This window comes from Zootoca vivipara, chromosome 9, assembly GCF_963506605.1.
Source record: "Zootoca vivipara chromosome 9, rZooViv1.1, whole genome shotgun sequence".
NCBI lineage: Eukaryota > Metazoa > Chordata > Lepidosauria > Squamata > Lacertidae > Zootoca > Zootoca vivipara.
The window spans coordinates 28,856,366-28,875,445 of NC_083284.1; the positions used below are offsets into that span (position 1 = coordinate 28,856,366).

A 19,080-nucleotide genomic window follows, 5' to 3' on the forward strand; every position below is an offset into this window, starting at 1 on the left:
TCCACACAAATGTGGGTATGGCAGGAGGGAGAGGAGCCAGCCGTTAAAGCTGTGCTGCCACTGTGTTCAGCTCCACCCCCAGCTCCTCCCGACATCCTGACATTGTGCGCATCGACACCCTCCAATTGCCCTCGCAAGCTGGTGCCTCTGGTGGTAAGCTCCATTGAGCACAGCAAATTGCACTTCCAAGTAAACATGCAGAGGATTGACCTGCTCTTAGAACACTAGCCAATATAATTGAACCCAAGTTCTCAGTAACATTAACTTCTCTAGTCATCAGGATGATGTGGTTTGTATCTATTGACAATACAGTATTAAGAATTCATAACAGTGGCATCTGGGCCCTGAAGAAGAGAAGCCAGGAAGGGAACATGAAAGGGAAACATCAAGCAGAGGGAACAGAGTAAACGAACCTGAAAAATTCTAATGGTCTGAATCCATATCCCAATTACAAGGATCATTTAAACGTCTCTAGGACCCAGGATTCAATATCTTGAGATAATTAACACCAAAGAGAAAGCAAACAGCTATGGTCTGTTTCTCTTTCCTTTTATGGTCCAGCAGAGTCTGCTTAATTGGCTCGACGCAGTGTGCTTCGTCTGGAGATTTCTCTCTCTCTCTTTCTGGATAGTATCAGCAAAACTCCACAAAGCTCCCATTCATAGATTCATTGAAGATAATCAAGGCACATGTAGAAATATCACTCACATTCCAATAGGGAAAGAAGTGTGTCGAATAAACAATCACCCACTTAGAGAAGCTTGGAGATGCACAAGGGGTTTTATATTTTTTATTTCATGAGGAGGCTTTAAGAAATAAGCAGAAGAGGAGTGATGAAGCATTGAAATGATATAGTGAGATAATATTGACCAATTTAGCAGCCATAATAGAATAAGGAACAGTAGCAGCAACTGATAATGTCTCCCCTAAGGAGTGTCACCAGAGAAAATTCATGACAGAGAATAACAACTTGTGGTGTTTAACTCTTAAGCTTCACATCCACAAACGAGCGACAATACTGATGGAATACATCAAGTGATGTAAGAGGCTGATGTGACCAGCAAATTTCTCTGCAGACTTCATCACTTTCACTGGTGTGACCAAAAGCTGTGTAAACTGAATTAACTCCACAATGGTATCACAACAGTAAATGTGATTTTTGCCTCAGAGTATCAACATGTTGCAATATAAGCAAGCAACTTATTTCATGAATGTAACCTTTTGTTCATTCTTAGCTGTAAAGGCATGGATCATTTCATGAGCAGCATTGTCTGCAATCACTCTGCACTTCTCCACACATTGGCCAGGGTTCCAAAGGGATGTGCACAGAACACAGAGGTTTCTGCCCAAGAGAATTTCCTGTTTCCTTGCAGCTGCCTACCAGGGTTAATCAGCTCTGCTGTTTATGTTTTAGTTTTAGTTTATTTGTTAATTTGTTTTCCCTCCTTTGCATTCAACAAGTATAATGCCTGAACAAAACAACTAAAGGCAGAGTTTGTGCAGAAGAATCATTCGTGGAAAATTGGTGCCCCCATGTGGAGGCCAGACACACAACCCCATGGTACAATTTCAGAGCCCCTACTCCCTGCAAGGGCTACTATGAGCCTGTAAATCAGGATGGGGAACCTTTTTCAGATTCAGGGGCACGTTCCTTTCTCTACAACCTGCTGGTGGGCAGGGGGCAGGGCAAGACAAATGTAAATTTGGCTTTACAGGAACTTGGGAGCTCATTGATTGTATGAGCAGAAATTCATACCTATCCACAACCAGTTCCCTTCTAATAACTTCTGCTGTGGCTACCCTGAAGGGTTTGTTTGCTTGTTTGTTTTCCACCTCCTTCTCTATCACAGAGCTGCTCCATTATAGCATTTGATGTTTGCATTAATGTAAAAGGGCCCTGCAATTGTTTGATCAAAACGGATGAGAGATGGTCTACTTTCCTTAGTGGTTGACCTATTGGGTGGAATTCAACGTCACACTCTTACAAATGTTTCATCTCTGCAAGTTGATCAGCTTGTCAGGTGGAATGATTCTCTCCCCCCCCCCCTGCAAACTGTCCTGGGGGGTTCTCCCACCCCCGAAAAGCCAATTTTGGAGGCACAGGAGGACAGAGGGGATAAAGTGCCATTGTGCAAGTGGAAACTCTTGTGCACAGCTTCCACTGGTGGGGCTTGTTAGGTGAATCCCACCCATTATTCCCCCCCCAAAAAAAATTTATTCAGCTTTCTCTTGGAAATGATTGTGTAATATTCAACTGCTTGTTGCATAGACATCTATGATCTTGAGATCCTTTCTTGTTTAGTTGGTTATGTCCATACACAATTGTTGGTCCAAAAGAGGCTGGAGAAACTCCCGTATGAGGGAAAGTTACCTCATTTGGGACTTTTTAGTTAGAGAAAAGGTAAGTAAGAGGTGACATGTCAGAAGTGTATAAAATAATAAACATGGGAGGAGAAAGCGGGTAGAGAAAAGTTTTTCTTCCTCACTCATAACACTAGAACTGGAGGATACCCAACAAAGCTGAACGTTGAAAGATTCAGGACAGATAAAAGAAACTAGTTCTTCACATGGTGCGTAGTTAAACTATGGAATTGGGGTGGCTTTAAAAGATGACTGGACAAATTCATGGAGGTATAGGCTATCTATGGCTACTAACAATGATGGTTTTGGTCTAGCTCCACAGTCAGAGGCCAGTTGCTGGAAACTGCAGTGCTTTTGTCCTCAGGTGCTGTTTGTGGGCTTCCCTTTGGCATCTGGTTGGGTGAAAAGATGGTGCTGAGAAGATGAGCCACTGCTCTGACCCGGCACAGCTTTTCTTAGGCTCTTAGTAAATAACTTTGGGGAAAGATAACTGCTTTTCTCATTCACTGACTGTAATAAACTGATCACAAAACAGGCAGTTAAGCCTGACAATGAATGCTGACACAACAGAGCATGAAACACAATCACTAGATGACAGCAACATAAGGCTGTTTTTTATTTATATACACACACATCACTTTGGATTCCTATTCATGTTCACAGGAAGGCACACATTATGACAATTTACAAGACTTTGTACCATCAGCACAAACATATTTTTAAAAAACAATACAAAAAAGACAAACATTCATAAGACGCTTTCCCATCTCCTCTATAACCCAATGGAAGTTTCTCCGCTTAATTTAATGGAATGTGAGTCATAGCCTTGACCAGCTATTGCACAGAGGTGTGTTCTTAGAATTTCAGCATATTCACCTAAAACAGGCCCCCTTCACCAGAAAAGTCATTATTATGGGAAGGGCACACAGAAGAGGTAGCCCATGTAGTACCCTCCGCAAGCTGGGGGCAACCCAGTCATGTGGGCAGGGTACAAATAATAAACTTGTTATCAGTATCATTATTATTCCAACAGCCATCAGCCTTAGCCAGCATAGCCAATAGTCAGGGATACTAGGAGTTGTCTAGCTACATCTGAAGGGCACATGCCAGCTACCCCTGGCCCACAGGTCAAGTACGTATTGCTACTAGACTTTAGCCTCTCCTCTGCCTATATAGTCCCATGCTGGATTTTATGATAATCCTTGAGTATGATGGGAGCTGGGCTTTTGACATATAGAGTATCATAAAACAGCCAGCGTATTCAGTAACACTAAAGCTGCCTGATTGCGTATATGAGACACTACAGGATGGTAGTTTAAAGTCATTGTAAGCTCTGCGGAGTAGATGATTGATGTTCTGGCTTAATGGATCTTTTAGAATAATTATTAAATAAGGAGTTCTGTTCTCTTCACCATCAGTGGTGAAGGTCAGCAGCCTTTAATCTTGTTACAAGTATTATCCTTTCAGTTCAGTGTTTTCAGAAAGACCAAAAACATAAATCACAAGAAAGTACAAATTTCATTTGCAAAACAAAAGAAACAAAGTTGGGTAGTGGGGGGAGATGAATGAATACCAAGTTACTGCTGTATGATGCATTTGCAGCCTTGTTTATGTTGTGATAGATACCTGCCGCTCAGCCACTCTCATGGACACACTCCCAAGGAGAAAGGCTATTTATGGACTGACCAGATTTGTGAGAATTGGCAAATAAGAAAAAGAAAAAGAACATGATAGGCATTTTAAAATGCAGGTTGCAGTTCACCACTAAAACACATTCAGTTTTGCTACGTTGCATGGCCATTATCGGTTGACTCCGCGACTTGTCCAGTCTCCAAGCACAGCTGCCTTTTCAACCAGATTGCCTTTCTCCAAAGAGCATAGTCTTATTATGTTCAATGACAAGTGATATGGCATTCCTGTCCTAATGCCTAGTGGCACAGGGGAGTCCATCTCAACTGAGCAAATCATTGACACCATGTCTTTTGTAGATTAGCAGCTCACTGGAAGTAAACAAGACATATCAGGTTGGTCACTTTGCAAACTTCAGTTAGGTATCTAGAGAAAGAGAGAGAGAGAGATGGTGAATGAATGAGTATGCTTTGCATCTTCATAGGAGCCAACTCCTAGGGGCCGAGGTCCCTTTGCTCCCCAAAATAAAATATTTGAGGAGGCCATGGCCACCCAAAGTTGATGGGCATTGCCATTCAAATGGTGTGCATTTGTATCATCTTGTCATCAATTATGCAGGGTGGGGCTTACCATACCCCCCAATGCCTCTCCCATTCTCTCTGCTATAGGGCTGAATCAGTAATGTCTAAGCAAAATAAAAAAATTCCTTCAGTAGCACCTTAAAGACCAACTAAGTTTATATTTTGGTATGAGCTTTCGTGTGCATGCACACTTCTTCAGATACACTAGAAACAGAAGTGTCAGACCCTATATATATACAGAGGGTGGTGGGGGTGGGTGGGAATGGGTGATGGGCTGATGGGAGTGGTAAACCTGTAGATGGCTGTTAATGGCTGCTGATGGCTGCAATTAGTCCTGGGCTGAGGTGCTAAAGAAAGCTTGATCATGCATAATGAGATAAGAATCCGATGTCTCTATTCATCCCAGGTGCTTCCATGCTTTTAAGCTTGGTAATGATTTCCAATTCAGCAACTTCTCTTTCCAGTCTGTTCCTGAAATTTCTCTGTAATAAAACAGCTGCTTTGAGATCTTGTATAGAATGTCCTGGGAGATTGAAGTGTTCTCCTACTGGTAATGTCAGTAATGTCTGACAGGCTAGAATGAATTTAATCCCCTGGGTAGAGAGCCCAAGAGCTTACACGCACTTTCTCTCATCCCATTGCTTTTCCTCTAAGGAAAACCACTCTTTAGCACTCAATCAGAGCAAACAGTGCTTCATGTATTTCCTCGGATTGCCATTTGTTCCAATTTGTTACTAAAGAGCAGGTTTTCCCTTGGAAAGGAGCAGAGCTAGGTGGAAACTGCTTGAACTCATGTCTAGAAAGCACAAATCAAGCGGAAAACCATTCAGCCATGTGCTTTCTAGGCACAGCACAAGCAGAAGTGTGGACAAGCCCCACATGCACCGCTTTGCCACAGCTATTGAGGCAGCTGGGGCTGCACAATGTCAGCAACTTCAGTCTCCCAATTACATATACCGGTAATTAGTTGACTAACTCTCCAGCTCAGCTTTCAGAAATAAAGACTGCAATCCCTCTGTCACCCTTTAATCAAGTACTGTATAATACTCCTGGCTTTCTTTAACCACCATCAACTATAAATACCATAGGGCAGGTAAAATGTGTACTATATAACATCAAGTATGATCCCTTGGATCCTTTTCAGCCAGCCCCAAGGTTGCCATGTGGGAATGGTTTGCAAAATCCCTCATTGAAATTGAAATTCCTTCAATTGTTGTTGTTTCCAGTAGCAAGAAGTGGATGATCAGAAAGTAAAAAAGAAACAAGAAGTCTTGAATAATAATAGTTACAGGTAGGTAGCTGTGTTGGTCTGACGTAGTCGAAACAACAACAAAAATAAAATTCCTTCCAGTAGCACCTTAGAGACCAACTAAGTTTGTCATTGGTATGAGCTTTCGTGTGCATGCACACTTCTTCAGATACTGAATCATTGTTTTGAATAATAATGTTATTAGTTAATTATGGTTCTCATAAGATATTACAATAGTTTTGTTCTGTGAGGCACCGTCAGGATCCTGCTAGGCAACTTAGGCATGATCTAAAATTAAATTAAATTAATTCACCAAAATTTATCTTGACATAATGGGAATTAGATCTGATACCTAGCTGAGTCCCTAACAATCCTCATGCTTTTATAAATCTTGTCATCATATTCCATTTGTTTGTCAGTTAGCCAAGCCCCAGTTATCCCTTTTGTTTTTATCTCTTTTTCCTATATTTGATCAATATTGTTCTAGTAATTAGCAGCTGATAACAGCACATAGCATCTCCTAGGCAAAAGCATTAAAACTGAACAGTGAACTTAACTGAACCTTCCATTACCCAGCACAGCCCAGAAACACAGGGGCATCTATTCAGGTTGGCAGTCATTTTGCTTTTTACGGTCTAGCTGGCCATAAACCGTCACTGCTTATACTTGAGGTATCTTTTAATTCATTATTTCCACAATAAAGAACTATGGTTAGGTCTGGTCAGCAGCCTTGAAGGTCTGAAATGGGCTGGCGACATATTTGGGGGTTCCCTCAGATTTAAATACTTCATTTCCATCATTCATATGGCTACCTCTGGTCCAAAATTGACCTACTGGCCTACTCAGTGCTATTTTTCTAGAAAAAGAGGTGCTGGAATTCAGCATGAACACCTCTTATAATGGCAATGGCGCCCACTTAAGAGATGCCAGAACTGAGCTGAAAAAAAGCCTTGGGCCTACTTAACTGTCTACTGTATATTACTTATGATTGCTCAGGTCCGGCCAAACACAGCTCCGTTATGTTTTTAAGAGGTACCCTATGATGTTGCATCGCTTTCCATTTTAGAGATTTCTCATTGAATTGCTGGAGGCAAGTCGGTGAATCCATTGCAGAACTGGCATTGAAAACCAGGTTTTCCACATTCAAGGTTAAGAGCCTGTTCATTGGTCAACAGTGTATCTCTGCTCATATATGTGTTAAGTTACCTTAGATGCAACAGACAGGTTTTGGATGCACTATAGCAGGAGTGCCCAAACTTTTTTTCAAAGAGGGCCAGATTTGATGAAGTGAACGTGCATGAGGGCCGACCAAAGTTGTTGAGCCATTTAGGATTGAAGCTTTTAGGATTGAAGTTGCTGAGTGTGTTTTTTTAGGATTTTACTCCAGGACATATACTGCCACGGGGGCTGGATTAAATCAACCAACAGGCCAGATTAGGCCCCCGAAACGGACTTTGGACATGCCTGCACTATAGGGATAAGAATCACACATTTGGGAGAGCAGGATATTTCTTACAATGTTATCTAGATAACATTTGCACCTCAGTAATTACGTGCAGGTATCATCACCAGGTCTCAAACTTTATGGAAGAAATGGGTCACCCAATCCTCTCTTGATAGCTGGTGCTGAAAATTGTGGTGGGATGCGTCAGTTATCCAGGGAAGAATTGGGTAACTGATTTCTTCTATAAGGTTTGACACTTGATGAGAGCTGCTGAGTTACTTACAAATTAAGGAGGTGCAAATTGTGACTGTCAGAATGCAGCCACTGAGCTCATTATCCAAACTTGCCTACGAGCTTCCTTACACAAGATTAACAGTCCAGTCATAACTTTCAAAGATTAAGAGTGGTCAGGAGCCATTTGCAGCATACAGATGAAACCACTTAACCATGCATGCAATTGTTTTTTTCTCCCAAACAACTGTTAGCCTCCGACCTGTTACGTCTGCTCCTCTCCAAACTGCAGACAGATGCAAGAAATCCCTACACACCCTCTGAAAATTATCTTGATTCAAATCCACAGACTCTGCAGTTCTGAGCTCCTTTACAAGGGCACCCACGAAACAAAACAAAAAATACAGCAACAACAGTCAGAGACATGAAGAACTTCTGAAATACAAATTTTAAAAAATAAAAAATCAGATGTTCTTTGGGCCTCATTTGGGTTGGTGCAGCATTTTGGGGATGGGCTTTAATGATTCTGTAGTGACAACCACCTCTTCAGATGCTCCTTCATATTTTGAAGTGGAAAGAAGTTCAGAGGCTGAACCCTTTAGCCAAGCCATAGCTCAAAGTTAATCATGTCTAACAGTGGCAGGAAGCTGTAATCTTTTAATTTTTCTAATGAGAAAAGCAGTGTAGCAGAGTGCTTCCATATTTGATGAAAACTCTTCTACGTTTGGCAGTGGCGTGCTCATCTCCTGGCTATGAGCAAGGTCACAGCTGTGCAGCAGGAATGATTAACCATCAGGTCAGGGGGTCTGATCTAGCCACCCCAAAGCATTTTTTTCCTTTTCTCCTGCCAAGGCCCCATCAATTTTGGTGGCAGCATCAAAGACTGAAATATAAAAGATACTAAAGTGGGCAGAGCCCACTGTGCTGATAGGGATACAAATTGGCCCTCCCCAGTCATCACCACATCAGTCATTCATGGAGATGAAATATTGCTCAAAGGGGGTCTGTGTGCTCTGTGTGGTGGGTGTCCACCCAAGAGTGTAGGAGGCCCCTCCACTGTAGGCAGTCACCTGCAGCTCAGGGTTGGCTAAGAATCACATATGCTAGCCGTCCATGCTGTACTGGATTAAGGAAATGAATGATAAGAGGGCATGTGTGCTGTGACAGGAAAGCAAAACAGATGGACAAAGGAACATGCAAGCAACCCATTTTGACCCACATGATCATGAAGTGCACCTCAGGGCCAAGACAATGCAGAAAGTAATCAAAACAGTGAAGTAGTATTGCATGTATGGATGATGCCACAAAAACGAAGCAGTTAAAACTAGGAATAGATGCAAAACAGAACAAAAGATATGGGGAATTGTTAGGTTTTTAACTGATAGGCAGTAGAGAATGCAGCAATGGAAACTTTTAGTCAATGCAGTCTACTTTTGAGTGTTCAAAACACCTCACATATATTACTTATGTAGTCTGTTCAGAATTTTCCCTCACCGCCCCTTTCCCAGCTGTTATGTCAAATAGTTTTCTCAGTCAGTTCAATCACTTTACTTAAATTGTGACTCGATTCAGAATTATTTTTGCCAAGAGATTTGCTAGGCCATAAAAGAGATAAGTTACGAAAGCCAATTTAAATGATGCAACTAAAGAATGGCTCTGGCACACCGATGGAACTGGTATAGATATCTCTACTGCTGCTGGTAAACGTAAAAAACAAATTGCACAGCAATGGGTTTTTTTTAGGTAGGATGCCAATTGCCCCATTTCACAGGTAGGAAACTGACATGAGGAAGCAAGTTCTGTTGTGATGGCCAATGGCTCCACCAACAACTTGACTTGGGAAAGCGTGTAGCATGCCTTTGAAGAAGTGTGACTTCGGATCAGCCTTCTCCAGATCTAAGCACTGCTCAGCAAGGGTGCCAACTCAAATAAAATATGGGGGGCAGGTAAGCCCCACCCCACATAATCTATCACATGATGTGCTGCATGCACACTTTTGTTGTTGTTTAGTCGTTTAGTCGTGTCCGACTCTTCGTGACCCCATGGACCATAGCACGCCAGGCACTCCTGTCTTGCACTACTTGAATGGTAATGCCCATCAACTTTTGGGGCCCCCGGCTCCCTCAAATATTTTATTGGGGGGGGGGCGAAGCCCCCTCAGCCATAGCTGCCAAGTTATCCCTTTTTTAAAGGGATTTTCCCTTATGCTGAATAGGCTTCCTCGCGAGAAAAGGGAAAACTTGGCAGCTATGCCTCAGCCCCTAGGAGTTGGCTCCTATGCCACTATCCCATCACAGATGTTGCTGGACTTCAACTCCCATCAGCCTCTGCCAGTATAGCCAATGGTGGGAGCCAGGATTCAGGCTAAACCCCAGAATTGTGGAGTTGGAAGGGACCCTAAGGGTCATCTAGTCCAACCCCCTGCAATGCAGGAATTTAGAGCTCGAAGCCACGACCCTGAGATTAAGAGTCCCATGCTCTTCGGACTGAGCTATCATTTGCCATTTAGGTCCTGCTTTAAAATTTAAATAAATACTGTAGATAAAACCCACCTGTGTCTTGGCTCCCGTATCTAGAGCCCCCCTCCTCCCCACCGAATGTTTGCAGGGGGGATGGAGGGGGGATACCAGGCGGTGGCGTCGTGGCCTGAGAGGTCCTCCGCAGCGTCCCCTAGAGCCGGAGTTGCGCAGCAGCCCTTTCCCCCCGGCGCGGGGCTCCGTCATAGGGCTTGCTCTCGGAAGAAGCCCCAGGGCTCGCGCAAGGAGTGTCTCCCGGGCTGGCCGCCCGCCGTGCTGGCCACGGAGTTCTTGAGCTGCTTGATGACCCCGAAGAGCAGCAGGAAGAGCAGGAAGAGCAAGAGGAAGAAAAGCGCCAGGTAGAGGAGCAAGTTGAATTCCCACTCCATACTGCTGCTGCTGCTGCTGCCGTCACCGCTGCTACTCCTTGCCTACAGGTTCCCATCAGTCACTAACTGCCCTGCTCCGGACTCCAGGGAGGGAGGCGGGGTGTGTGTGTTTTGATGGTGGGATGGGATCGGGACATTCAGCCGCCCTGGCAAGCGCCGCCGCCTTGCCGATCTGCTGCTCCTCGCCGCCACATCATGTTCCTTGGCAAGGTCGGGACCGTCCGAAGAAGAATCCGGTCTCGGTCCGGGGGCAGCGGCGGCTGCTCGGAAAGGAATTCCCCCCGGAGAGAGCGAGCAGAAGCAAAAGCAAGCAGGCGAACAAGGAGGGAACATCAGACTTGGAGGCGAGAGGAATCTTGGAGTCTCCAAAACGGTGGCACGAAGAATAGCTGCCCGGGGAAGAGGGAGGGAGGGGAGCAGGGCGACCTCTAGGAAGTGCAGCCGCTGGTGGGGAAGGAGGGAAGGAGGGAGGGAGAGAAGCTGTTTCCTGAATGAAGTGCAAAGGAACAAAAGGCCTGCGCCCCGGGAACTAACGGAGCCAAGGGAGGGTTGCGATTTCTGCCTCCGAATGAGGCCGTTTCAATTAGAGGGAGAAAAGAAATCATCGGGCCATTGTTGTCCCTGGCCTGGTCTCTGCGTCGAAGGTGGCGCTGAAGTTTTTGCCCACCGGATAAACTCGTCTGGGGGGAAAGAAAAGTCATCCCAGCATATACAGCTGCAGAGCTCGCGTTTCATAGCACTGCAAGGGGAGAAACTGGGTGTGCGTCCTTGAGATCAGGCAGCACACTTTTCATGACCTTTTGGGAATCTTGCAGCCCAGTGCTGTTCATGGGCGTAGTCGGGGGGGCGGCGGCAAGTGCCCCCCCAATCAAGTAAATGAATAATAATACTTAACTAACTTACCAATTGGGTCACAGCTAACTCTGTTCTGCCCCATCCCTCACATAAAGCCTTCTCTCCCCCCCCCTCCATAAATCTTGCCCATGCCCACCCATGGTCCTATTTGATTTCACAAGGAAGCCCCGCTAAGCACAATGGGGTCTGAAATATACTCGGAGTCGAGAGTGAATTTCATGCTCTTTATTCAGCTCATAGTCATCAAGGAGGAGAAGAGAAGATGAATGGCTCTTTTCCCAAAACCATCTGCTTATATACATTATTTACACAATGGGCCTTGCGTGATTGGCTACTTCAGGGCTACACCTGTGGGCCAATTATATTGTGGATTGACTTCTGCCTGCAGCCTGATTGGCTGCTCCTACAGGCCAATCAGGTAGCAGATTCACTTCTGCCAGCCGCCTGATTGGCTGCTCCAGCAGGCCAATCAGGTTGCGGATTCACTTCCACCTGGAGTTGGATTGGGTAGCTCCCGCTGATTCTGAATCCTATTGTTCTAGGATTCAGCTCAGTACATAACACCCCTCCCCTCTAAGTTCCAGTCCTGCCCGGGAAGTTGCATTCGTAGTCCCCAAGGTCTGCTGGCCGCCTCCGTGTGCGTTGTGGCCTGGGGTGTTCCTTGGTCAGGGGTTCTGGTTCTGGCTCGTGTTCCGAGGCTGCTGGCTGTGCCGGGGCTGTCTGGTCTGGCGCCACTGAACCACTAGGTTGTAGCTCTGGTTCCGGTGTCCTTCCAGCCTCGGGGCGCCCCTCTGTGCCTACTGCTTCTGCTTCCCCTGCCCACCCCTCTCGCTCTACAGGCCTCACTGCCCTGCTGTCCCCTTGGGACCCCTCTGTCCCGCTCTCCTCCCGGGTTCCTCCTGGGAATCGTCGCCGTAGCTGGTCGCAGTGGCGGCGCCAACATTGCCCCCCTTCCGTTAGTACCTCGTACGACACGGGACCGGTCACCTTGGTGACTCTGGCGGGTACCCAGGCTGGGCCTGCCCCAAAATTCTTTGCATACACTGGGTCCTGGGCCACAAATGTCCGGGGGTTCCTGCCTTTCCCCACCACTACCTCATCCTGAGCTCTGTCGGGGTGAAGTCGGTCCAGTCTAGTTGCAAGGCGCCGGCCCATTAGTAATTCAGCTGGGCTCCGGCCCGTCGTTGTGCTTGGGGTGCTGTGCTGTGCTAGAAGAAATGCGGCAAGGCGGTATTCCCAGTCCCCTTGTGTCATGCGGCGGAGGCTGTCCTTGGTGGTCCGCACCATGCGCTCCGCTTGGCCATTGGTGGCAGGGTGGAATGGTGCTGAGCGGATGTGGCGGATGGCGTTCTGCGCTGTGAAGGTCTGGAACTCCTCTGACGTGAATGCGGTTCCATTGTCCGAGACGAGGGTGTCAGGGAGCCCGTGGGTCGCAAACAGCTTACGTAGTACCCGGATGGCTGCCGCCGTAGAAGTGGATGGTACCAGTGCGACCTCCAGCCATTTGGTGTAGGAATCCACCACTATGAAGAATGTTTTTCCCTGGAAGGGGCCAGCGAAGTCCACGTGCAAGCGTGACCATGGATGTCGGGCGGACTCCCAGGGCTGGACTGGGGCCCTTGGGGGATCCGGGCGGGATTCTTGGCAGGTCTGGCAGTGTTGGACCCAGGCCTCTATCTCTCTGTCAATCCCCGGCCACCACACATAACTCCTGGCAAGGGCCTTCATCCTCACTACCCCTGGGTGTGTCTCGTGTAGGGCTGTGAGGACCCTTTTGCGGAGGGGCTGGGGAACAACAACCCTGCTTCCCCATAACAGGCACCCCTTGTGGGCCGACAGTTCATGTTTGCGGTTTGTGTAGCCAGCGAATTCTGGCCCGGGGCTGCTGCTGGGCCATCCTCGCCACACCCAGTCCAGGACCCGGGAGATGACCCTATCTTTTGTGGAATGGTGCGCAACTTCTTGTGCCTGAATGGGTCGGTCGGGAAGCAGCTCCAGGGTCATAACCTCTTGCGCAGGCGCTGGGTCGGGGCCTGTTTCTGGTAGTGGTAGCCTGCTGAGGGCGTCTGCGTGGCCCATCGCCTTCCCAGGGCGGTGGATTAGTGCATACTGGTAGCCGGCAAGGAAAATTGACCACCTGAGGACACGTGGAGACAACACTTGGGGGGTCTGCTTCTCAGGGGCAAACAGGCCAAGCAACGGCTTGTGGTCAGTCACTATGGTAAAGGGCCGCCCGTACAAGAAATCATGGAATTTTTTTACGCCCTTCACGATTGCCAGACCCTCCTTGTCAATCTGTGAGTAGTTTCGTTCAGCTGCAGCAAGCGTCTGGGAGAAGTATGCCACCGGCACCTCTCTTCCATCCGGGAGTTGGTGTCCCAGGACAGCGCCGATGCCATAGGGAGAGGCGTCGCATGCCAGCACCACTGGCAGCCTCTCGTCGAAGTGTGCTAAGACCGAGTTCGAGACGAGCAAGTCCTTGACTGCCTGGAATGCGGCCCTTTGTCGCTGGCCCCACACCCAAGGGGCCCTTTTATCTAGGAGTCTGTGTAGGGGCTCCGCTACCGCTGCCTTATGGGGAAGGAAGGCATGGTAAAAGTTCAATAGTCCCAAGAATGACTGAAGTTCGGGCTTGCTCTTGGGCGCTGGGGCCTCACAAATGGCCCGTACCTTGTCACCGGTTGGATGGACCCCTTCTGCGTCCACCTTAAATCCCAGAAAGTCCACCTGCGGCACTCCCAGTAAACACTTTTCCCGCTTCACCTTGAGGCCCGCCGTCTGGAAACGGTGCAGGACGGAGCGGAGGCGGTCCTCAAATTCCTCTGGTGTGGGCCCGGCGATCAGTACATCATCGAAGAAGGGGGTGACGCCAGGAATCCCTTTAAGGAGAGAGTCCATTAGATTCTGGAATATGCCTGGTGCCACGCTAACGCCAAATTGCAGCCGCTTTACTCTGAATGCCCCTCTGTGCGTCACAATCGTCTGAGCCTCTGCTGTGGCTTCGTCCACAGGCAACTGTTGATACGCTTGGGCCAAGTCCAGTTTGCCAAAGATTTTTGACCCAGCCAGGGTGGCGAGGACATGGCTGACCACTGGCACTGGGTATGCATGGGCCGTGAGAGCCTTGTTTATGGTGCATTTGTAGTCTGCACAGATGCGGACCGAACCGTTAGGCTTGACGGGTGTGACAATTGGAGTTTCCCAGGGGGCGTTGGGCACCGGCTCCAGCACTCCTTGCTCCACGAGCCGGTCCAATTCCTCATCTATGCGGGGTTTCAGGGCGAACGGGACCCGGCGGGCCTTGTGCCTGATGGGTCGTACAGCGGGGTCTAGCTGTAGGGCAATGGGGGGTCCTGTATATCGTCCCAATGCCCCATCGAAAACCCCTGGAAACTCTTTGCATATGGCGTCCACGTCCACTTGTAAGCTAGTGCGGTTCACCCCGGTAACGGCTAGCCCCAGAGGTCCAAACCATGCCAGTCCCAGTAAGCTAACGTAGGGGCCCTTAACTACCAGCAAGTCCAATTGTTGCTTTCGCCCTCGATATTGCACCCTGAAGGTCCCCACCCCCATAGTAGGGACCTTACGCTTCTGGAAGTCCCGGAGGGTGAATGGGGCCGGCCTTAGTTTGGGACCCCCATTAGGGCACAGTTCCCTTAATGTTCGGGCCGAGATTATGGATAGAGTTGAACCCGTGTCCAGCTCCATGCGGCATGGGGCTCCCTCTATCTGTACCTCTATATAAATTTTCTCTGTGCTGGGATGGGGCAACTGGAATACCTGGTAGTCCGTGATCTCCGTCGAGTTGCCTTGGTGCATGGTGCCGTGTGACCTGGGGCTCCTGGGTCGGTCATCTGATGCTTGTCGACGTGTGAGTCGAGCCCGACACACCCGGGCGATGTGTCCTAATTTTCTGCACTGCCTGCACTCTGCGTTGCGGAAACGACAGGTCCTCCTCTCGTGGTTCTCCCCGCAGCTTGCACAGTTCCCTCCTTCTCGTCGAGGCTGCTGTGGTGTGTGTGCTGCTTGAGTGCGCCGCTGTACTCTGTGTACTTCCTCCCTGTCAGATTCGGATTTGTCGGTGAGGTCTTCGTGGTAGACCCTCGGTTGGGATGGCGGGGCCGGTCGTGCCTCTTGCGTTGACCTCTCGGCGGCTTCGGTTGCCAGGGCTTCCTCCAGAGCAATCTGGAACGTGAGGTCTTTTTTGGCGTAGAGGCGTCGTTGCAACATCTCGTCCCTCAGGCCACCGACGAGGCGGTCACGAAGCATGTTCTCCAATTCTGAGAAGTTGCATAACCGGGCGGCTTGGCGGAGGGAGGTCACAAACCCAGTTATGGTTTCCCCCGGGGCTTGCCGCTTTGCGTAGAAGGCATTTCGGCAAGCTACCACCGAGGGCTGTGGTGAGAAGTGCTCCTTCAGCCGTTCCATTATTGTTTTGTAAGAGACGGTAGCGACATCTCTAGGTGCAAGGAGAGCCCGGGCGATTTCAAACGTCTCCTCTCCACAGACGCTGAAGAATGTCGCCCTCTTCATGGCATCGTTGGTGACTTCTTTCGCTTGCAGGAGGAAGTTGAAACGGGCGGCGTACCCTTCCCAGTCTCCTGATGCTGGTTTGAATGGCAAGAAGCTGCTGTCAGTTGCCATTCTGGGTTCCTTGGGTCCTGGAGCTGAAGCCTGGATGCACGGTGCGATGCAGCGGTGCAGCAGGTGGCGGTGCTGCGGTGCAGTGCGTGGTGGCGGTCAGCTCAGCAGGATCCCACCCTCGTCGCCAGTGAAATATACTCGGAGTCGAGAGTGAATTTCATGCTCTTTATTCAGCTCATAGTCATCAAGGAGGAGAAGAGAAGATGAATGGCTCTTTTCCCAAAACCATCTGCTTATATACATTATTTACACAATGGGCCTTGCGTGATTGGCTACTTCAGGGCTACACCTGTGGGCCAATTATATTGTGGATTGACTTCTGCCTGCAGCCTGATTGGCTGCTCCTACAGGCCAATCAGGTAGCAGATTCACTTCTGCCAGCCGCCTGATTGGCTGCTCCAGCAGGCCAATCAGGTTGCGGATTCACTTCCACCTGGAGTTGGATTGGGTAGCTCCCGCTGATTCTGAATCCTATTGTTCTAGGATTCAGCTCAGTACATAACAGGGTCACTTGCTTCCAAGGAAATGTGTATGATAGTGCATCTTTTGACCACCCTTTGGTACTCACAATAGAGTGGTTAGGAAGCAGGTTCCTCGCTCTTGGGATGCATTCTTTGTCAACAAATTGAAGCTCAATCCAGATAAGACTGGGGAACTGTTAGTGGGCGGTTCCCTACATCGGATGGATAGGAGGTTGCCTGCTCTTGATGGGGTTGGTTGCTCTCCCTCTGAGGAGCAGGGATGCAGCTCGGGGGTTCTTCTGGATCCTTTGCTGTCACTTGAACCCCTCAGTGGCATGGAGTGGCTTCCATCAGCTTCGGCTGATGGCCCAGCTATGGCCCTATATGGACAGGGATAGCCTAACATCTGGCAGTCTCTAGGTTAAGAAAGTAACTGGAAAGTGTGGGATAACACCTGATGCAATGTTGTCTAGCTCCTCTGCAAACAAATGAAAATGAATGCACAATTTCCAAAAATGTCACATAGGACACTTTCAGCACAAAGGGTAAGGCCAGATTTAAACATCATGCAGGGGTCCCATATGCTCAGCAGCATATATTCTCTGGATCACCGACATCTGTGCCTACAGCATTAGCATGGCAGGGATCTGGGGTCCAGGAGTCCATCATTCTGGCACTAATTTGACGACGATGACAATGATTTATTACATTTATATACCACACATTCTTCCAGGGAGCTCCAGTTGGAGTACATGGTTCTCCCCTCCCCATTTTATCCTCTCAACAACCCTGTGACGTAAGTTAAGCTGAAAGTCAGTGACTTACCCCAAGTCACCCAGTGAGCTTCATGGCTGAATGAGGAGTCGGACCCTGGCCTCCCAAGTCATTGTCCAGCACTCTTATTACTCCACACTTTTGCATGATTCAGCAACACAATGTGTGTGCTGCTGAACCCTGCATTGTAAGAATATTAGAAGGATCAGGCCAATAGCCCATTCAGTTCAGAATCCTGTTTTGCACGGTGGCCTACAAGCAGAAATCATGTCAGAGGCTGATCAATTAATGCAAATGGGGCAATGCCCCATCAACCTCAGTCTACCCTCTTGCTTACAACCAGTCCAGTAGGTGGCCTTGGCTGTCAGCTTCCCCCTCCTTAGTCTGAGTTGATTGGCAGGATGATGGATTGGGATAAAACTAGAATGAGTTGGCTTTGCTTGTCATTGATTCTGGCTGTTCCTGCTGTTAGCTCCACCTACCACTGACATCCCTGCTTTCTGCCCCACCATTCCCAAGGGGCACCAAACACCACTGTCTACGGTAGAACTAAGGTACATATATATTGTACTCATATACGTTTAATGTTTCAGGTCATCAAAGTGCATCTGCAGACTTGGCTTCAGCTGTGTGTGCGTTTTCACCTGCGATATTCAGTTAACATGCAGAGGGCCTTCTTGGTAGTGGCGCCCGCCTTGTGGAACGCCCTCCCATCAGATGTTAAGGAAATAAACAACTACCTGACTTTAGAAAACAACTGAAGGCAGCCCTGTTTAGGGAAGCTTTTAAATGTTTGATGTATTTATCATGCTTTTAATATTCTATTGGGAGCCGCCCAGAGTGGTTGGGGAAACCCAGCCAGATGGGTGGGATATTATTATTACTATTATTATTATTATTATTATTATTATTATTATTATTATTATTACACTTCTTCAGGTGTGGCATTGTTTTTGCTCTCCCTGGAGCTAAACCTCTTGCTGGTGTTAATACTTGTTCCTTTTTAACTTAGTTTTTTTGGGGGGGGGAGGGGGAGTTTCTGAACAATTTTTATCACCTAGTAATTCTTAACAAATCTGCAGAGTCTGTGCTTAAGGAAGCTGTGCCTCTTAAGATCCTGCAGTGGAAGTAACACAGATAAGGCAAGGTGAGAAAGGGAATATGAAGCCTCTTGCATCCTACTTCCCTTCTTTTATATATTCCTTTATATATTCTCTGTTCCCCATGCTGACCAGCACAACCTACCATTCTCTCCTCCAAGTGGCACTCCAGCAAAACTAGCTCTTGCTGAGAGCTGTAAGTCAGGGAATGCACAAACACAATAGATGATACAAGTAAAAAATGGCTTCTTAACCAGAGCCCAAGGACAACAAAACATATCAGCTAAGCCTGCCTAAATGAAAACATGCTCAATTAATGAACAGTTTAATGGCTTGATCGTAAAACATGAACGGATAGTTTGATCAATAAAGACAACACAGTCTCAGCTGTGCCCCTTTTCCAAAAGGAAACACAGAACCTGGGTAAGCATGCCTGGGACCCCTGTAATCTTGCATCGCTCAGAGATTGGGCTGGCATGTAACAATATCAATTTCAAGGCAGGGTGCCATCCAGCCCCCTATTTTGAATACTGTACTGGGAACTTAAAACAGACCATGTAGGCCATCCCATTTCCCATTTGGAGACAGAATAGAATAGTGCTGAGGCAACTGTTATTAAGGAGTTTTCAAGAGACATTACCATTGAGCTAGGCAAGTTCTAAATCCTAACCTAATTTATTCAGCTTAAAAATCAATAGTGCAGTAGGTGCCAGTAACTCATTGGCTTTCCTGTGCAAACAGATCAGTCTTGCTGTATCAGGGTGATAAGCTGTATCTTAATTCAGTTCACTAAATAAATGGAAGCCATTTCACTTGTCTGATTATCTCTTTTTCCTTGAAAAAGCA

The 19,080-nt window shown here is 47.7% G+C and overlaps 2 protein-coding genes across 2 annotated transcripts; both read right to left on the reverse strand.

The window, feature by feature from the left end:
* Positions 1–4,050: 4,050 nt before the first annotated feature.
* SMIM43 (small integral membrane protein 43) lies at positions 4,051–10,666 on the reverse strand. Its single transcript, XM_060279135.1, has 2 exons — positions 10,048–10,666; positions 4,051–4,416 (listed from the first exon to the last, which is right to left on the reverse strand). Exon 1 carries the CDS (start codon positions 10,398–10,400, stop codon positions 10,215–10,217), a length of 186 nt encoding a protein of 61 aa, XP_060135118.1. The 5' UTR covers positions 10,401–10,666; the 3' UTR covers positions 4,051–4,416; positions 10,048–10,214.
* Positions 10,667–11,442: 776 nt separating this feature from the next.
* Positions 11,443–16,401, reverse strand: LOC132592630 (uncharacterized protein K02A2.6-like). The gene has a single exon (XM_060278573.1). The coding sequence runs from the start codon at positions 15,897–15,899 to the stop codon at positions 11,829–11,831; it is 4,071 nt and encodes a 1,356-aa protein (XP_060134556.1). The 5' UTR covers positions 15,900–16,401; the 3' UTR covers positions 11,443–11,828.
* Positions 16,402–19,080: the final 2,679 nt, after the last annotated feature.

What these genes read in the sequence shown, in the direction of transcription:
- SMIM43 (XM_060279135.1), bottom strand. Translation starts at nt 10,400, where the DNA reads ATGGAGTGGGAATTCAACTTGCTCCTCTACCTGGCGCTTTTCTTCCTC.
- LOC132592630 (XM_060278573.1), bottom strand. Translation starts at nt 15,899, where the DNA reads ATGGCAACTGACAGCAGCTTCTTGCCATTCAAACCAGCATCAGGAGAC.